This window comes from Mandrillus leucophaeus, unplaced genomic scaffold (genome assembly GCF_000951045.1).
Source record: "Mandrillus leucophaeus isolate KB7577 unplaced genomic scaffold, Mleu.le_1.0 Scaffold202, whole genome shotgun sequence".
NCBI lineage: Eukaryota > Metazoa > Chordata > Mammalia > Primates > Cercopithecidae > Mandrillus > Mandrillus leucophaeus.
The window spans coordinates 4,945,371-4,962,676 of NW_012102055.1; the positions used below are offsets into that span (position 1 = coordinate 4,945,371).

The window sequence follows — 17,306 nt, forward strand, 5'->3', positions numbered from 1 at the left end:
TTCTGTGGAGGGGAGACCACAGACCTCGATCTTCAAATGGAAGGGCAGAAACAAGACTGTGAGCTGGGATCTGGGAGGGGACCTCTAATCTGAAGTGAGCCATGTCTGATGTCTGAAGCCTTTTGGGGTTCAAGATCAATGCTGTTGCTACCCTTTTTCCTGCCTCCCTAGGGGCCTTTTAGGCAATGGTGTGCTGGAGCCAGCTTGCTCTGGCTCTCAAGGGCTGATTGTAAATCTTCAGGAACTCTGCAAACTGCTTGTTAAATACAGCTATTATTAAAAATTAAATTATAGAAACATACAATGTAATAAATTATATTAAAACAAAGTTAATAAATACTTGAAATTCATCACCTTCAATTTTTTTTTTGCTATTCTCCATGCTCTTGAGAGTTTTTAAAAAAAATGTCTGTATACAGTGGATGTAAGAAATAATGGCTAGCTACTGTGCATTCCCTCCCAACTACATGTTTAGTGAGATCACACTGTTCACTTGACATTGGCCATGATTCGAATGCTTACACCTCAGAAATCGGCAGAAGCTACAAATCTGGGCTTTCCCCCCATCGGCCATGATGAGAGTGCTTATACCTCAGAAATCGGCAGAAGCTACAAATCTGGGCTTTGCCCCCATCGGCCATGATGAGAGTGCTTATACCTCAGAAATCAGCAAATGCTACAGATCTGGGCTTCCCCCCTCCCCCCAAGAATGCTGATTAGGCATTTACAGGCACATGTTACTTTAAGGCAACCACTGCCAACCAGAGGAAACAGAAAGAAGTCCATCAAGTTTGTGTCTTTGTGAACAGCATGGCAGTTCCAGGCCATGGACGCAGCATGCCTGAGGGCAAGGCTGTGCCCTGTGGGAAACCCTTATGACTGAAAGGGTTTTTAGTTACAAGGGTTTTTAGTTCATTGGCTTGATAGCTAGTTTGGAGGAGTTTGGGGCCATCACTTCATACAAGTTCCTTGTCATGACTGTACCCTGGCTTACCTTGACATCTGGTGTTTACTCCAAGCTGAGGTTTTAGGGAAGGGTAGTTGGAGGCCAACGGCGGCTCCTAGTGACAGATGGGCAGAGCGTCTGCTTTGGCATCATCCATGGTGTGGGCAGCAGTGGTCCGAGTAGGCACCACTGACCTGCAGGCAGGGAGAGCCTGCCAGGTCAGCCATGCGCTTGGCATCAGGAGGAGAGGATCAGAGCCAGCAGTGGTCACAATGAGGGCAAAACCCTCATGGTGGAATATGGACCTGTTTGGGAAGACAAGGCCACAGTACATATAGTTTTCTAGCAATCTAAACCTTATGTATCATGATGTAGATCTTTACAGGACAAGCAAGAAAAACAAAACCTTCAGTTTTGTTCTCCAGTATAAGATAATTGAAGACACTTGTGGTGGAAAGTACTTCTGTCACCAGGAAGATAGATAACAGCCAGCAATCAATGCTTTTCTGTTGTACAAGTTAAAAAAGTCCATTAAATCCATTTATTTTTTTCAGTGCCTACACAAGAATACATTTGGATACTCCTGCAGATTCATATTTAAGAACAGTCTCAAATCGGTTATTTGAAAGAAACTCAAAGGAAGAAGCAGACACTTCCACAATATGTCCTTGCTCTGTTGTAGTCTGTAATTGTGAACTTTTGTAAATTGTTACAACCCTGGATGAATGATGGGAATATAACAGGTTGTAGAATTGGAGAACGTTAAATCTTTGTTCCTAATGGCAAAACATGTTTTTCTCATTTTCATCAGAATGTGTGATCCATGCCATTTGAAATCAAATTCCAAACACAATGAGCCATTAGTGTAATAGCTCATTACTAACAGCGGTCTTATAAATAATACATTCTTATCATGCACATGCAGCTCGCTGTGAAGCCAGCAAAAGGTATTTCAGGCCATCGAAGTTTTGTTGCGCCAGCGCGGCTGTGGATTAGAAGGACATCTCCATGTGAACCAAGATGGATGCCAATTTTCCCTGCCGAGAGTGAGGCTGGCCGTCTCTTTCTGCACATATGGTAGATGGATTGGTTAATCAGCGTCTGCTGAGTCTTGGGCCTGAAATTACAGAGAAGCCAGACAACTGCGGCTATGCAGCCTTTGTTCACGAGTGCAAACAAGACAAACAATCACTTGTTATTTGGGAAAAAAATTAAAATGTTTATTTTGGACTTTTATTAAAGTGTCAATGGCTTTATAAAACAGCTGTGTAAATCCAGGCTTTTTCAGCAGTATCATTTTAGGGGGACTGTAAAGAAAGGAATATACGTGAAAAAAGTAATTTTTAAAAATACCCCTTGTATTTCAGTTTTGAGGAGAAAATAGAGGAAGTCTCACTTTTATTTTGCAAACACATTTGAGAGCAAATGATTTTTAACTGGGAGACATGTTCGAGAACAAATAGTAGTTTAATACCTAATTTTTTTTGGTATCATTTTAAAAACTGAGTATTATTGTAGCCTGATTCTCTGTTTTAGGAGGTTAAAGCATTAACCATTTTCTCTGACTGGGCATTTATGGAAAGATGCTGCATTCTTGGAAATAGAGAATGCCTGTGATTATTGAGTTCTGCTACTTTCTGAATGCAATGGTTATCTAAAAGTCTGAGCACTTGAGAGATAGGACCCAGTAAATGTGGGTTTCTAATAACAGCTATCAGAGTCTAATCAGTCAACCAGAATTTACTTAAAATCTACTTAATAATTATTTTATGTGAAATTCAAAGGACTATGTATTTTCTCTCTCTTTTAAAATTTTAAATAGTTTCCTTGCAGAAAACAATGAAATACAGAATTACTTAAGGGATATAATAAGGAGTTTCAGTCACAGCCATCTCTCAATGTGGAATATGATAGAATTAAAGTCTGTTGTTAATTTCTAATGTTTTGGTACCAATCAGATACCTGGTACCCAACCAGGGTTCAGATCAGCTAGTTACTCATCTTCTCACCTATGTATTACTCATCAAAGACCGAAAATCACAGGGACAACTGCAAGAGCTTCAGAACCAGCATTTCGGGGTGATGGGAAGTTAGACGTTTGCAGATGAGACCCACTTGGTGAACCAGCCCAGCCTGACTCAAGTTTACTTCACTCGAACATTTTCCACCAAACTTCCTTCCCTCATATCTCCTCCCCATCAGACTATCCAGTTAATAAATAAGTGAGTTCAAGACAAATTGAAGAGTTTCTACCTGATAAGGAGCTAGGGTCCATGGACTTTCTCTGTACTGGGGGCTGATCACATGGGCACCGGAACAATGACCTGTATTCCTGAGAAATGTGCATGGCAGAGGGGAGGAAAGTAGACAGAAGCACCAGGCTTATGTTGGGGTACAAACACATGACACCAAATGGCAGAGGATATGGAGCAGGCAGGGGCATGGTCTGAGCAGAGGGCAAGTATCCCAATGGTTGAAGGGTCAAGAACTCTGGCAATTTCCCTGTTACTTATGCACCACTAGGTGTGTCCCCAGTGGTCACTTATTGGGACATTTTTGAGCATGTTTTATGTACTTAAGGAAGAGACTTATTCCTCCCTTAAATCTCAGGGTGCCTGCCAGACCACCAGCCGACCACATACTGAGGGCTCTGGAGGTTTCCTGATGAGAATCATTTGACCTCTGATAAAGTAATGAAGTGTTTTGGACTGGGTGTGGTGGCTCATGCCTGTAATCCCAGCACTTTGGGAGGCCGAGGTGGACAGATCACTTGAGGTCAGGACTTCGAGACCATCCTGGCCAACATGGCTACACAGGAGGCTGGGGCAGGAGAATCGCTTGAACCCAGGAGGCGGAGGTTGTGGTGAGCCGAGATACACCACTGCACTCCAGCCTGGGTGACAGAGCAAGACTCTGTCTCAAAGAAAAAGAATAATAAGGTGTTTTGGATATTTCAGGTGGCAGGCACAGCTGTTGGGTTCATGAGTGTGTGCTCAAGAGTGAACATGCAACTGCTACATGAGTGCTTTGACTTGGGCCCTTTCCACGGACTCTGTTTCCCCCATCCTGATGATGTTCTGGAAGCACCACAAGAGCTAAGTGTCCGAAGAAGTCAAGGTACAGTGGATATCATAGGGACACACTGGAAAATTAAATCTATGCTTTATACACATTGTGCTCTTTGCTAAGTGATGGAACTAGATAGGGTACTTTATATTTCCTTCCCCAGTTCCCCTTAAGGAGTAGTTCCATAGTTGGTTACATCCTTTTGCAAATATCTACAAGCACAGATAGTCATAGTGCAGGGGTGGAGTTAGACATACTGGACTTGGGGCTTTAGGGCTCCCATATTGAGGATGCTCACTTCTTGAATGTTCATTGCTAGAGTAGATGTAAGTTATAGTGAAATAATTACTAGTGTTTCAGGTTTTACACACACACACACACACACACAGAACCAAGCATAACAAGTGAATTTTTCAAATCAAGAACTCAGGAAGTTTTATATGCTTTGAAGTTTTAATCCCAACTTTCAGTGCTTCTGTGTTTTTGTCTTTGACAAATCATTATGTAGTATAGGTCTGTTGGAAGTAGTCATTTTTAACTTGCTTAGGTTACTTCTAGCTATATGAAATGATATCATCAATTTTAAAATGTTGTCTGTATCAAGATTTTCACCACATTCAATTAGGTAATCTCAAACTTTGATGTTTTAATTTAGTGAGGTCTTACTGTATCCATGGGTATCTTTGCGGTTACATATTTGAGTTCTTACAGAAGACAGATGCAGGCAGGCAAGTTACCGTGGGTACATCAATTCACTTCTCTAAAGCTGGATTTCTTCATTTGTAAAATGAGCATAATAGTAATACCTCCCACACGGCGGCGGGGGGGGGAGGGTTGTGAAGTTTCACTGAGATAAGCCGAGTAGGGTGCTTTGCACAGTCAACTTAGCACTCAATAAATGTTGATCATCACTGTTAGCAATTTTTTTTTTCCTTTGTGTCGGCCTTCCACCAACTTGAATCTTCCTAGGGTAAAATCAGGGTAGTTCAAATTGCTATGCTTTTTCCTGTCTGAAAGATTATAACAAGATTGTTCAGAAATGGAAAAAGGAGCACTTGGCTGGTGGCAAAGGACTTGTCAGTCTAGACAACAGAAGGCAGCGACTTGGCTAAGTTTTTCTCCTGAATGCATAAACCCAGTGCACAGCATCTAGACCTCATCTGAACACACACACTTATCACAGAGAACTTGCAAAGCCACAGGTAGAGGAGTTTCCCTTTTGTTCTGATGATAACAACATCCTTCCCAAAAGAGATTTGGGGTCCTTATTGTTTAACAGTGAAGCCTTGCTTGCCATGCTTCTCAGAGAAGAGTTCTACCATGGGAGAGTTCTGAAGGAACTTATCAGTGTGAGACAGTCCGGGACCATAAGTTGTCATTGTCATTTTCCAATGCTTAAATTCTTCTTTGAAAGCAGCACTAAATGGCCTTTTTTTTTTTTTTTTTCTGAGGTGGAGTTTAACTCTTGTCACCCAGGCTGGAGTACAATGGTGTGATCTTGGCTCACTGCAACCTCCGCCTCCTGGGTTCAAATGATTCTCCTGTCTCAGCCTCCAGAGTAGCTGGGATTACAGGCGACTGCCACCACACCCAGCTAATTTTTGTATTTTTAGTAGAGACAGCGTTTTGCCATGTTGACTAGGCTGGTCTTGAAGTCCTGACCTCAGGTAATTCACCTGCCTCGGCCTCCCAGAGTGCTGGGATTACAGGTGTGAGCCACCACACCTGGTCCTAAATTGCCTTTTTATGGCTGAATATTCTCATATATAAAATGGAGACAAAAATAGTATCTAACCCAAAGAACTGAGGGGATGATTAAATGTTAGAATCTATGTGTTGTGCTTAGCTCAGCGCCAAACAGAAAGTAAGTCCTGAACATTTAAAAATATTTTTTCCCCTGTGGCTATTGTAATGAAGAACAAGTTGAGAAGATGTAGTCCCTTCCAGAGTGTTCCTGAGTGGCTCTGATGCTACTAATGTTTCCTACATAGAATGAATGGAAAATTACTGAGAAACTTCATGGAGCAATGAAATTCAAAATTTAAACTGAACCCTGGACTTAAAAACACACATAAGCTAGTATAGCTCTAGCAAGAGCCCACAGAGATATGGGCACTAAAAGAAGTCCTACTTCTGTCTACCTCCTTTAATATTTTTACCTAAAATCAGTCAATCTAGGACAGGTGGTAAGTAAAAGAAATAGGAAAACTTATCTTCTGTGCCTTGTTTATTTTTGAAAGTCAGCTTTATGTTCATTGACACAAAGATGGTTCTTTATGAAATTTTCACCAGGGAGCTGGCATTGTAGACTTCCAGATAACTTCCAGGGATTGAGTCACAAATCATCAACAGCTCATTATATCTAAGAAAAGAGTCATCAACACATTTTGCTGCCATCTTCCTATCAACAACAACAAAGAATGAGGCTCCAGAGAAAATTCTAAATGTACTGTGATCTGTTACTTTTCTTGCCTGATGAAAGTCTCAAGTTAAAGGAAATATAATTTCTCTAAAATATGAACTAAAATTCTTGTTTCAAATGAGCACACATCACCATGCCTCATATCTTGTATTTTGTTTAGTGCTTTTTCCATTTCAAAGGATTTTTATTTATATTATCTCATTTTATCCTTGTAACTTGGTGTAGGAGAGCTAGGGAAGGTGAGGTTCTCTCTATTTTATACCTGCTCAAGCTCATCCAAGCTTTTAAAGCTCATCAGTGGCTGACCCAGAAGGCAGACCCAGCCTCTCTCTGCTTTTGTGCAAGATGATAGTCTTGGCAAGGTAACTTTTTATCTTGGATGGTTGTGACAGAAAACTCCAATGACGGCTCTGCTACACAAGATACATGATCAGTTTTTTCACTTTATTTTTTTATTATTATTATTACCATTATTATTTTGAGATGAAGTCCCCCTCTGTCACCCAGGTTGGAGTACAGTGGTGCAATCTCAGCTCATTGCAACCTGTGCCTCCTGGGTTCAAGCAATTCTCCTGCCTCAGCCTCCCCAGTAGCTGAGATTACATGTGTATGCCACCACACCCAGCTAAATTTTTTGTATTTTTAGTAGAGATGGGGTTTCACCATATTGACCAGGCTGGTCTTGAACTCCGGACCTCAGATGATCTGCCCACCTCAGCATCCCAAAGTGCTGGGATTACAGGCCTGAGCCACCATGCCTGGCCAGTTTTTTCACTGTAATAAGTTATTTAATGAATGATCACTTCAGTGAATGATCACTGACCTGCCCATATCCCTCATACTTTTATTTTGTATGTGTGTGCTCCAAACAATTCCTGTCTGCTGGAATCTTCACCTCTGTGTCTGCAGGCTTTTTTAAAACTGTGAAAGGCCAGTCTGACCTGTGCAGGGGTCAGGCTAGAAGTATCAGGAAATTATCACTCAAGGAACAGACTGCTTCCTTGTCTCACATCCCAGCTTCCCTGCTGGTGCTTTCTCCATTGACTCCCAAATAAATGGTTGTAATTGAGTCTTTAACTCAAGGTTTGCTTCTGAGGGAAGTGAGACCAAGACACTACTAGTTAGGCCTTTTCCTACCAGCTGTGAAAGCATTTATTTATACACAACTGACTTGGGTGAGAGTATAAATACCCCAGCTCCCTCACTCCTCAGGTGGGAGGACTCAGAGACTTGAGTATTGGCTGGTTTCTCAGAGTTCCCCCAAGGGATTAAGTTTCAGTTGTCCATAATAGTAATCTGAGTGATAACACATGTGTTGTTTTTTAACTTTTAAGTTCTGGGGTACATGCGAAGGTTCATTACACAGGTAAACTTGTGTCATGTGGGTTTGTTGTACAGATTATGGCATCATCCAGGTATTAAGCCTAGTACCCATTAGTTATTTTTCTGGATCCTCTCCCTCCTCCAACCCTCCACTCTCAAAAGGCCCCAGTGTGTATTGTTCCCCTTTGTGTGTCCATGGATAACATACACTTTATTAGTTGTCTTTCCTTCCCTGTGTCTTTTCCTCACTCTCCTACTGGTGCATCCTGGAACCACCTCCAAAGTAAACTGCTTATTCTCAAGCTTTTCTCTCAAGATCTGATCTTTCCCATCCAGCTGTGAAAACTTGTAATTTCACACCAACCTCAACCCTTTCAAGCAGAATAATGTCAAGACTCAACATTCTTAAATGAATCCAGAGGCCCTCCTTTCTCTAGCTCCTAATACACATGGTAATTAGCTTACTGTCCTTCATCATCTCAGCCTTATCAAAAGTTTCCCTGGAGGTCTGGCTGGTGTTAACAGAAAGGAGGGCAGAGCTGGTGCGGCTGACCATGGAGAAAGCTGACTTGGCTGGTGTGGTGCAGAGAAGCCAGCTTGTTTATGTGCTTATTCCATGACTGCTTGCCCTGAGCAGAAAGTGCTTTTCAGAATCTATTTTTGGAGGTTTATTACGTATGTCTGTTCTCAATTACAACGGTTTAATGAAGATCTAAATAAAATGCTAGGTTCTACCTTAAAAAAAAAGTTTCCCTGAATCTAAAATGTTTAACTGTGTACAATCAATTTGTGTTTTACCTGAATAATTTGTATATGTTCTCATAGCTACCCATTTTGCATATATAACCTATTGCATACTTGTAAACTTTGGTTTTTATGTACTAAACGTTGGGAGTAAACTGGGACCAATGGGAATAAGTTCTAAGGATGCAAATTTTGTCCAAGCATAAGGAAAAAGTGGTAGAAGTATATATATATTTTTTAATTCAATGGAGGACCTACTGTGGAAGTAGCAAGTTCCCAGAATATTAGAAGAATTCATAAAGAAACAGTCATACACACTTACAAAGGGCTTTCTGCTTGTGTGGAAGATTATACTGAATGAGATGTAAGATCCCCTTAAATGCTAAAAAAAACTTATTGAATACACTTCGAGATGTTCCATATGCCTGGCAGTTTATGAATATTTTCCTTCAGTGACAATAAAATGGTTCAAAACAATATTTTTTCCAGTTGGCCGCAGCACTGGCCCTGCCTGGCGTTTGCAAATCAAGCTGTGTCTTTTGTTAGCTGCATCACCCAATAAAGATTTTGGAATCAAGCTTGAGCTGGCAATTTTCTTGATGATGCATAAGGCAAAATAGGGCACAGACTGCATTTCCACAGCTGTACTGGCATCACCACATTTAATAGTTAAAATAAAAAAATAAAAAGCAAAAAACAAAACTTTTGTTCCTCATGTAGGCTGGTGAGATCTGGGCAGCGTGAATCTCTGTTTTAAAAGACTCCTGCAAGGTAAATCCCATTATATACCCAGGGCCCACCTTACAAAGTCTCTGCAGAACTTGATGTGCTCCTTGGCAGGGAGAGATTTAACTTTACATAATAGAGTTGTGGGATTTAAAAGAATAACTAGTGTAGCCTCTTGTAACCAAGTCATCCAGGAAAACTGTTGCTCATTATACATATAAAAGGCCCTTCAAAATATAATTTTTGTAATGTCTCCACGTAAAACATCGCCATATTGCCTTTAACATTTTTTTTTTAAATTACTCCTGCTATCAGGAAATGTCTTTATATGTCTTGTTTCAATTTTATGTCTTGTTTTATTGAACTCACATTTGCTTCTTACCTCAGATTCCCTCATCTCTTGGGTTAGGAAACACCTGGAACCACTCTCCCTGTGTTGAAGCTAAAAAACAATGGCTACGTTAAGTCTTATTGATTGTGTATTAAATCATCCCAGGTCTTTTCGCCTCTCTTCCGAAGGTTCCATTTTATATTCCTGGATTCCCTTCTATTTTACTTTATTCTTCTTTTAACATGGACTCCAAATAGGACTGGAGCACGTATCTACAGAGCGTGTCAGGATTTCTGCCGCCATCTTTGCATTATAGATCTCGGAACTTTGTTTTTAACAGTCAGTTAATTCTGTAGTTAACCAGTGACCCACCAGGACTTAGTCTGCCAGGGCTGCCATAACAAAGTGTCACAGACTGGGTGGCTTAAAAAACAAAAATTGATTTTCTCACATTTGTGAGGCCAGAAGTCAAGATGTTGGAGGGGTCAGTTTCTTCTGAGGCCTCCCTCCTTGGCATGTAGACGGCCGTCTTCTCCCCGTGTCTTCACAGGGTCTTCCCTCTGTACCCACCAGTGTTTTTGTTTTTTCTTTTTATAAGGACACTAGTCACATTGCATTAGGGCTCACCTTAGTGACCTTGCTTTAACTCAGTTACCTCTTTAAAGACTCTGTCTGCAAATACATTCCCATTCTGAGGTACTAGGGGTTAAGACTTCAGCATACAAGTTTCGGGGATGGGAGGAGGCACACTACAGCCCAGGAGAGGCTCTATGGTACCGTACTGCCTTCCTTTGGTCCCTAATAGCGGGGCGGTATGTGTTCAGGGTGGGGGATGTTTGGACGTCTACATCCTCTCATAAGCCCATGTTCTTCCCCTGGCTGAATGTAAACTGCACCCACCTAACACTCTGTGCCTGAGGAAAGTCCCTCTTTCCCACCAAATAGGCTTCTCATTGCTCCTGGCGTGGGTTTCAGATCCCCCTAGGAGAGGAGCTCTGCTCTTATAGCCTTCCGTGACCTGGTCACCTCCACTTCTCAGGAGGCTAGGGTGAGTTCTGGGGCCTATTATAGCTCTCACTCAGTGGCCACACAGCAATTACTCACTTGGTGGCAATTGCCACCAAATTTGCCATTTTCTCTTTGTGATCTGGGCTTTGAGCATCCCAGTTCTCCCTCCTCCCCCCTACTTTCCTTCCCCTAGATCCTGTGGTGTGGTTCTTTGATGCCTTTAGTCAAGGCTCTGACAGTAATGCAGACAGTGGCAGCAAAGTCGGCTTTACTTAATGTTCATACAAAGCCCTAATATACTAACTTATACTTGTTAAAATTTGAATTTTTTAAATTTATTTTTATTGTTTTGAGACGGAGTCTTGCTCTGTCGCCCACGCTGGAGTGCAGTGGTGCGATCTCGGCTCACTGCAAGCTCCGCCTCCTGGGTTCAAACCATTCTCCTGCCTCAGCCTCCCGAGTAGCTGGGACTGCAGGCGCCCGCCACCATGCCCGGCTAATTTTTTTTGTATTTTTTTTTTTTAGTAGAGACGGGATTTCACTGTGTTAGCCAGGATGGTCTCAATCTCCTGACCTCGTGATCCGCCCACCTTGGCCTCCCAAAGTGCTGCGATTACAGGCGTGATGAATTTTATTTTTTTAAGTCACTGAATGTCTTTAGTGTGAGTGTGTGAGTGTGTGTGTGTGTGTGTGTGTGTATATATATAAATAAATATCTATACACTTATATATTTATATGTAAAAACATATAAATATATATTATATATATATTTGATTTTCTAGAATCTATTTTGTTAATTCTAAAACTTTGCAAGAGATGTTGATAAAACAAATAAATCATACCAGACCTATACCCAGGCATCTACAAGGTTGAGAGTTTAGACTCTTTCAGGGCTCTCAGGGCAGAGCCCCTGGACTGGTAGGATACCAGGAAGACTATAATCCAGACCTGAAACCCAGAACTTGTTGTCAAGGACATGACCCCAAAGCCATCTTGGTGAGCCTTTTGGTTATTTCATAAAACCTGTTGTCAATTCTCCGTCTTAATTCCAAGGCTGATTTCTAAGCCTTTTCTAATGTCTTCAAAAACAGCCACAGCAACAAAGGATGGCAATCACTTAAGAATCTGTTATTTTGTAGACAGCAACATGACTGAGATCTGCATTCCTCCTTTCCTCTTCAGCCCTGGGAGCGGACCTGTGATATCACAGCCTTGCTCTCCAACAGTCAGATTCATTTCACAATGGTGGAAGTACAAGCGCATTTTTATATGGGGCCTGGAGGTCTTCGGAAGAAAAGTGGCTTTATTTATATTCGTTATGATCATTATGTGCTGGGATTATTTTCTCAGTAGGGGATGTCTCTTTTGCCCGTATTTATGAAGCAGGGGAGAAGGCATTTAATGAAGTTCAAGAGTGTATTTGACTGTAAAACACATCTCAGTACATTCACATGTAAATAACCCTTTTATTTTTTCTCTCTGGTGACCTTTTCCCTGTTGGGGTAGATCACAGTTTGTTGTTGTTTTCCATTTTCAAATGGAAGGCTGAAAGATAATAATGAAAGATTATGCAAAAAAATCCGTGTTTAAAATAATGTTGATATGCCACTTGTGTTGCAGGATAATTATAGTAATTTGGCTATTACGCTATATGGAGTCAGGAGTTAGTTGCTAGAAAACACGGTGATAGGGGTGATTCGAGGGATTTTCATCCCAACTGGGTGTTTGATCCTGCTGACTTTTCTCTTGAAAATCAATTGCTTGCCGCGAATACTCTGAATTCCCCCTTGATTAAATTGGCCATCAGTGGGTCACACCCACTGCACCGAGGTCACTGTGAGTTCTGTTTACAAAGAGTTTTTGGTGATTCTTAAAATATCATGGACCACATTTAATCTGAGCCAAGCGGCTAAGGAAGCAATTACTAAAAAGCACAGTTTTTGCACATGGCAACAAACAAAGGAAAATTTATTAATTCTGAAGCCCAACGTGAAGCCAGTTATTTGCCTACTGGGTCAGAGGCCTTCTCTCCCACTGCATTTTGCTTGGGCTTTTGATATTTTCAGACCTCCAGAGACAGGTAGGCTCACTCAGTAGAAGACCTGGTAGAGGCGCCTTGGAAGCATCTTTGACAACTTTTCCATTTCTCCTCAAGGTAATTGATAGATTCAGGTTTTCTATTTCCTTTGAATCAATTTTGGAAATAAGATTGTTCTAGAAAAGCTTAATTTAGTATATGAAGATGAAAAATTAGCATACAATAGTGGAGATAAATATAGGTATATATGTATAATATACGTGTGTGTATATATATGTATCCAACTCTGTGGAAGCATACTTAATTTTTTTTTTTTTCAGAGACAGGGTCTCATTCTGTTGCCCAGGATGGGGTATAGTGGTGCAAGTACGGCTCACTGCAGCCTTGAACTCTTCCTGGGCTCAAGTGGTTCTCCTACCTCAGCTTCCTGAGTAGCTGGGACTATAGGTATGTGCCACCATACCTTGCTAATTTTTAAATTTTTTGTGAAGACAGGGTTTCACTTTGTTGCCAGGCTGGTCTTGAACTCCTGGCTTTAAGCAGTCCTCCTGCCTTGGCCTCCCAAAGTGCTGGAATTTCAGGGATGAGCAACCACACCCAGCCTGTCTTTTTTATTGAGTACTGATTTAAATCTACGTGAAATATTCTGAAATAAAGAGAAAAGCAAATCACAAAAGTAACTGTAAAAATATTCATAATAAATGTGGGAAAATATTAAACTTTCCTAAAACTGAAATGCACATTAAAACCCAAGAACTTTTTCTCCCCCATTTTGCCTACTAAATTCTAAATATGCGTCGTAATTAAAACACTTAGTTCTGGGCAAGAAGCACTGTAATGAGCACTCAGATTTTCTGATGATCTGAAGGTTGACTGATATAATATTCTGGAGTACAATTTACTCATGGTTATCACAGAATCCATTAAATGTTCATGTTCTTTGACTTCAACTATAGAAATTTGAGGAAATAATACTAATACTACAAAAAGATCTATATGCAGGAATTTCACTAAGCTTAATCGTAATACTAAAAATGAACAAACAAAAAGTATCCAAATAAACAAATGTAAAAACCCCAAGTCTCCCACAAGGAGATGGCTAAACTTGTGAATATCCCTTAGACAGATATGCAGAAACCTTTAAAAAGAAGGTTACAAATAGTGAGGGGAAATGGTTCAGATATAATCTTAGGTGAAAAAAAAATCAATGCAAAATGAATTGCAGTATGAGTAAAGTTACCTGATAAAACACATGTTATGAAGAGTACAGGGAGGCAATAAACTAAAATGACAGAAGAGATGGAGTCACAGAAGTGGCAATAAAGCAATGCTTTTATTTCCTCCCTATATTTTTTAAAATGTGGAAACAATATTAAATCTACAGAAAAGTTGCAGATACATTTTTTTCTTCCTAATCCATGTCAACGTAAGTTGCCAACATGAAGCTGGATCACCTTGGAATACTTTTGTATGTATTTGCTATAAAGAGGGACATTCTTCTTTACAACCTCAAACATCCACTGATATCAGGAAATTAACACGAATATGATACTACAATGTAATCCACAATCCAAAGACCCCAGTTACATTTCTTCATTTGTCCCAAGGATGTCCTTCGGGGCAAAAGAATCCAGTCCAGGATAACAAACTGCAGTTACTTGTCATATTATCTTTCAATATGGAACAGTTCCTCAGTCTTTCTCTGCTTTTCATGACTTAGCCCATAATTTTGTAGAACATAATTTATTTTTGTTTGTTTGATGTTTATTCATGGCAAGAGTCATGTCATGCATGTGGAACTCTGGGCTCTCAGTCCATCCTATCTGGTGTAATACATTTTCAGTCTGCCCTGTTACTGATGATGATGTGTGTCACTTTGATCACTTGACTAAAGTGACTCTTTTAGGTAAAAATTAAAATTATTTTGACTTATCCCAGTCTGTGCAGAAGTCTGTCATAATGTCTTTCTTCCTGACCTCTGTATTAGCTGTACCCTGATTTTCACTTGGAATCAACTGATCCTGTTTTACTCCTTGCTTGGGGTTTCATCTTTGCTCCACCCAGCATCCCACTGCAGGTACTTGTGGCTGTTGAGGTCTCCTTGGGTAAATGATGCTCTTGGTTGCTCCATAAGTCAGGTGTCAGCCTCTGGTAATTGCTGTGCTGTGGTCCATTTCAGGTATATGGCTCCTGACTTAACTTTGTAGCCAAAATAGACTTCAGGGAGGCAGAGTCCCTTCCCCCTCTAACTAGGATGCTCACAAACCGCATGGACCCAGCTCCCAAGTGCTCGGTCTAAAGCTTTACCTACAATTTATTCTCTCCTGTAGCTGTGATTATATCTCTTTCTTCTTAAAGTCGTCTTTGCTTTTTCTCTGTCTTGTCTTTTAATTAGGTTTTCCTGTTTGGTCTTTTCAAAGAGTTAGCTCTTAATCTATCAAGTCTATGGGTTTCTTTTTGAATCTCTTCATATCTGCTTTTATTTTGCAACCTCTTTTCTCCTGATTTCTTTGAATGTGTTTTGTTCTTCCTATTCTAATTGCCTGGTTCATTCTTTTTTTTTTGAGGCGGAGTCTCGCTCTTGTTGCCCAGGCTGGAGTGCAATGGCGCAATCTCGGCTCACTGCAACCTCCACCTCCCAGGTTCAAGTGATTCTCCTGCCTCAGCCCCCCGAGTAGCTGGGATTACAGGCATACACCACTATGCCTGGCTAATTTTTTGTATTTTTAGTAGAGACAGGGTTTCGCTATGTTGGCTAAGTTGGTCTGGAACTCCTCACCTCAGGTGATCCACCTGCCTCGGCCTCCTTGTTTTAAAATAAAAGCATTTCTTGGGAAGAAAAATTTTTGCTATACCAACTTAGGTCCAAGTGGTAGGGGACCTGCAAATTGACTAACAGATTAACAGGAGAAAAAAAGTATTATGTATAAAATAACATATAATATTATGTATAAACAGCTTTGGTGGTTGTTAAGCTCTTCATTTCCCCCATTTGAAACTTCTCAAAAACATTCACAAACAAGGGGCAGAGTTGATTGCTGTGGAGAGAAGACTAGGGCTACAAGTTCCAAGGAAAGAGATCTGCAAAAGGAGACAGCAACATAGCTTAGAATGCAGAAACAAAAATAAAAACCAAGCTTACTATCTGGAGTGACTATCAACCCAGTTTCTGAGACCAAACGGCATCCAGTCAAAAAGACTTTTAAACATTAGGTTTGAAGCCTTTTTAGACGGGGGAGTGAGCATGGCATTGGCAAACTGACGGACTTCGCAGTTTGCAGTTTGAAAGTTGTTGGTGATGGCATAGATAGCAAATCTCACCACAACCACAGTCATGGCTGTTTCCTGGAACGCAGCATAGAGGATAGATATGAGTGTTACAGTGAGCTTCCTGAGTGGCCCACACAGCAGCAGCTCCAAGCACTAGGCCCGTACTCACACTTACCTATTGTGATGATGACTATTTTGAAGTTCATGTCAAGCCATCTAGCTTCAGCTCACAGGGCTTCTTAAGACCTTGGAGGGAAGGGGGCAAAACAAGACAACCTAGAGTCTCAAGGTTCCGGACTGTCAGATTTTACCGTGATGCCAAGTCAGGAGAATGGGAGAATATTTGGAAACACTAATTACTGGCAACATGTGTAAGATAGCAGAATCCAGTTTACAAAAAGGTAGAAATGGCTCAGAGATAATGAACAGAATTAGAATCTGATAACTCACACGAGTAGATTATAATTTTCCCTTGAAATATAGAATTTATAATCGCCCCGATTTTGATCAAAGATAATAAAATTAATATTATTTTGTTTGTAAAGTAAGTCTAGTCTCATTAAATTTGATTATTTATATGAATTTATATGAATACTTCAAAAATGATAACAGACCACATTAAAATTTGCTTGCTGAACTGAGATTCAGAATCTCAGGTTGGACTCTTAAAAGCCTGCTGGGACTAGGAAGTCAGGCCACGAACTTGCTACCGGATTTCAGCTGTAATGCTTATAGATTTGGGTGGATTCCTTTTCTTAAGGTGCCCCAAATACCCTAAGATTCCTGGGCCTGCCAGGAAGTAGCTTTACTAACTCACCTAAAAGGTTGGGACCCCTGAAGGCTGGCACCAGGCTGCTTTTTCCAAGAGGGCTTTGTAAGCACGGGCTCCATAAAGTCAACCTTATTTCCTTAAAGCCATCATTCTCAAATAGGACAAATACGACATTCCAATCAGATCCCTGGTCATAACCAGCTATGTCTTGTTACAAGGAGGACAGATTCTCATTGAAATTACGTAAACAACTATATTGCCATGTAAATGGGAATACTCAGTAAAAGTTTTGGAATTCTGGAGGGTTCAGGCAGGGAGAAAAATAAAACACTTCATTTCTGTTTACAAAAACATAATATACAAAATTGTTGTAAGTTATAGACAGCTTATAAGAAAAGAGGCAGGGGTTCCTTAAATCCAGGAGAAAATTTTAAACAAAGCCATAACGTTTATTCATCAGTTCATTTAGTCCAGTGTAATTAATTCTTGTTCTGCTTGATCTAGGGTAGTAATTTTAGGAATCCCTCAGCTTCTCCACTAGAGTTTTGGAATTCCCTACTCAGTTCAATGGTATAATCTCAAAGTTATTTATGCAATACCTTCAGAAGCCTGCACCCTAGAGTACTTGGCATATTCCTTTTCCCTGGGTTTCCTTTTGT

The 17,306-nt window shown here is 40.6% G+C and overlaps 1 protein-coding gene across 1 annotated transcript in view; it reads left to right on the forward strand.

Annotated features, from left to right (window-relative positions):
• The window catches only part of CFAP61 (cilia and flagella associated protein 61), a 317,571-nt gene that overhangs the window by 40,777 nt on the left and 259,488 nt on the right, over window positions 1-17,306 (forward strand). The window contains exon 8 of the mRNA XM_011979531.1: window positions 3,904-4,063. Coding sequence (XP_011834921.1) covers window positions 3,904-4,063 — 160 coding nt within the window. The remainder of the gene's footprint in view (window positions 1-3,903; window positions 4,064-17,306) is intronic.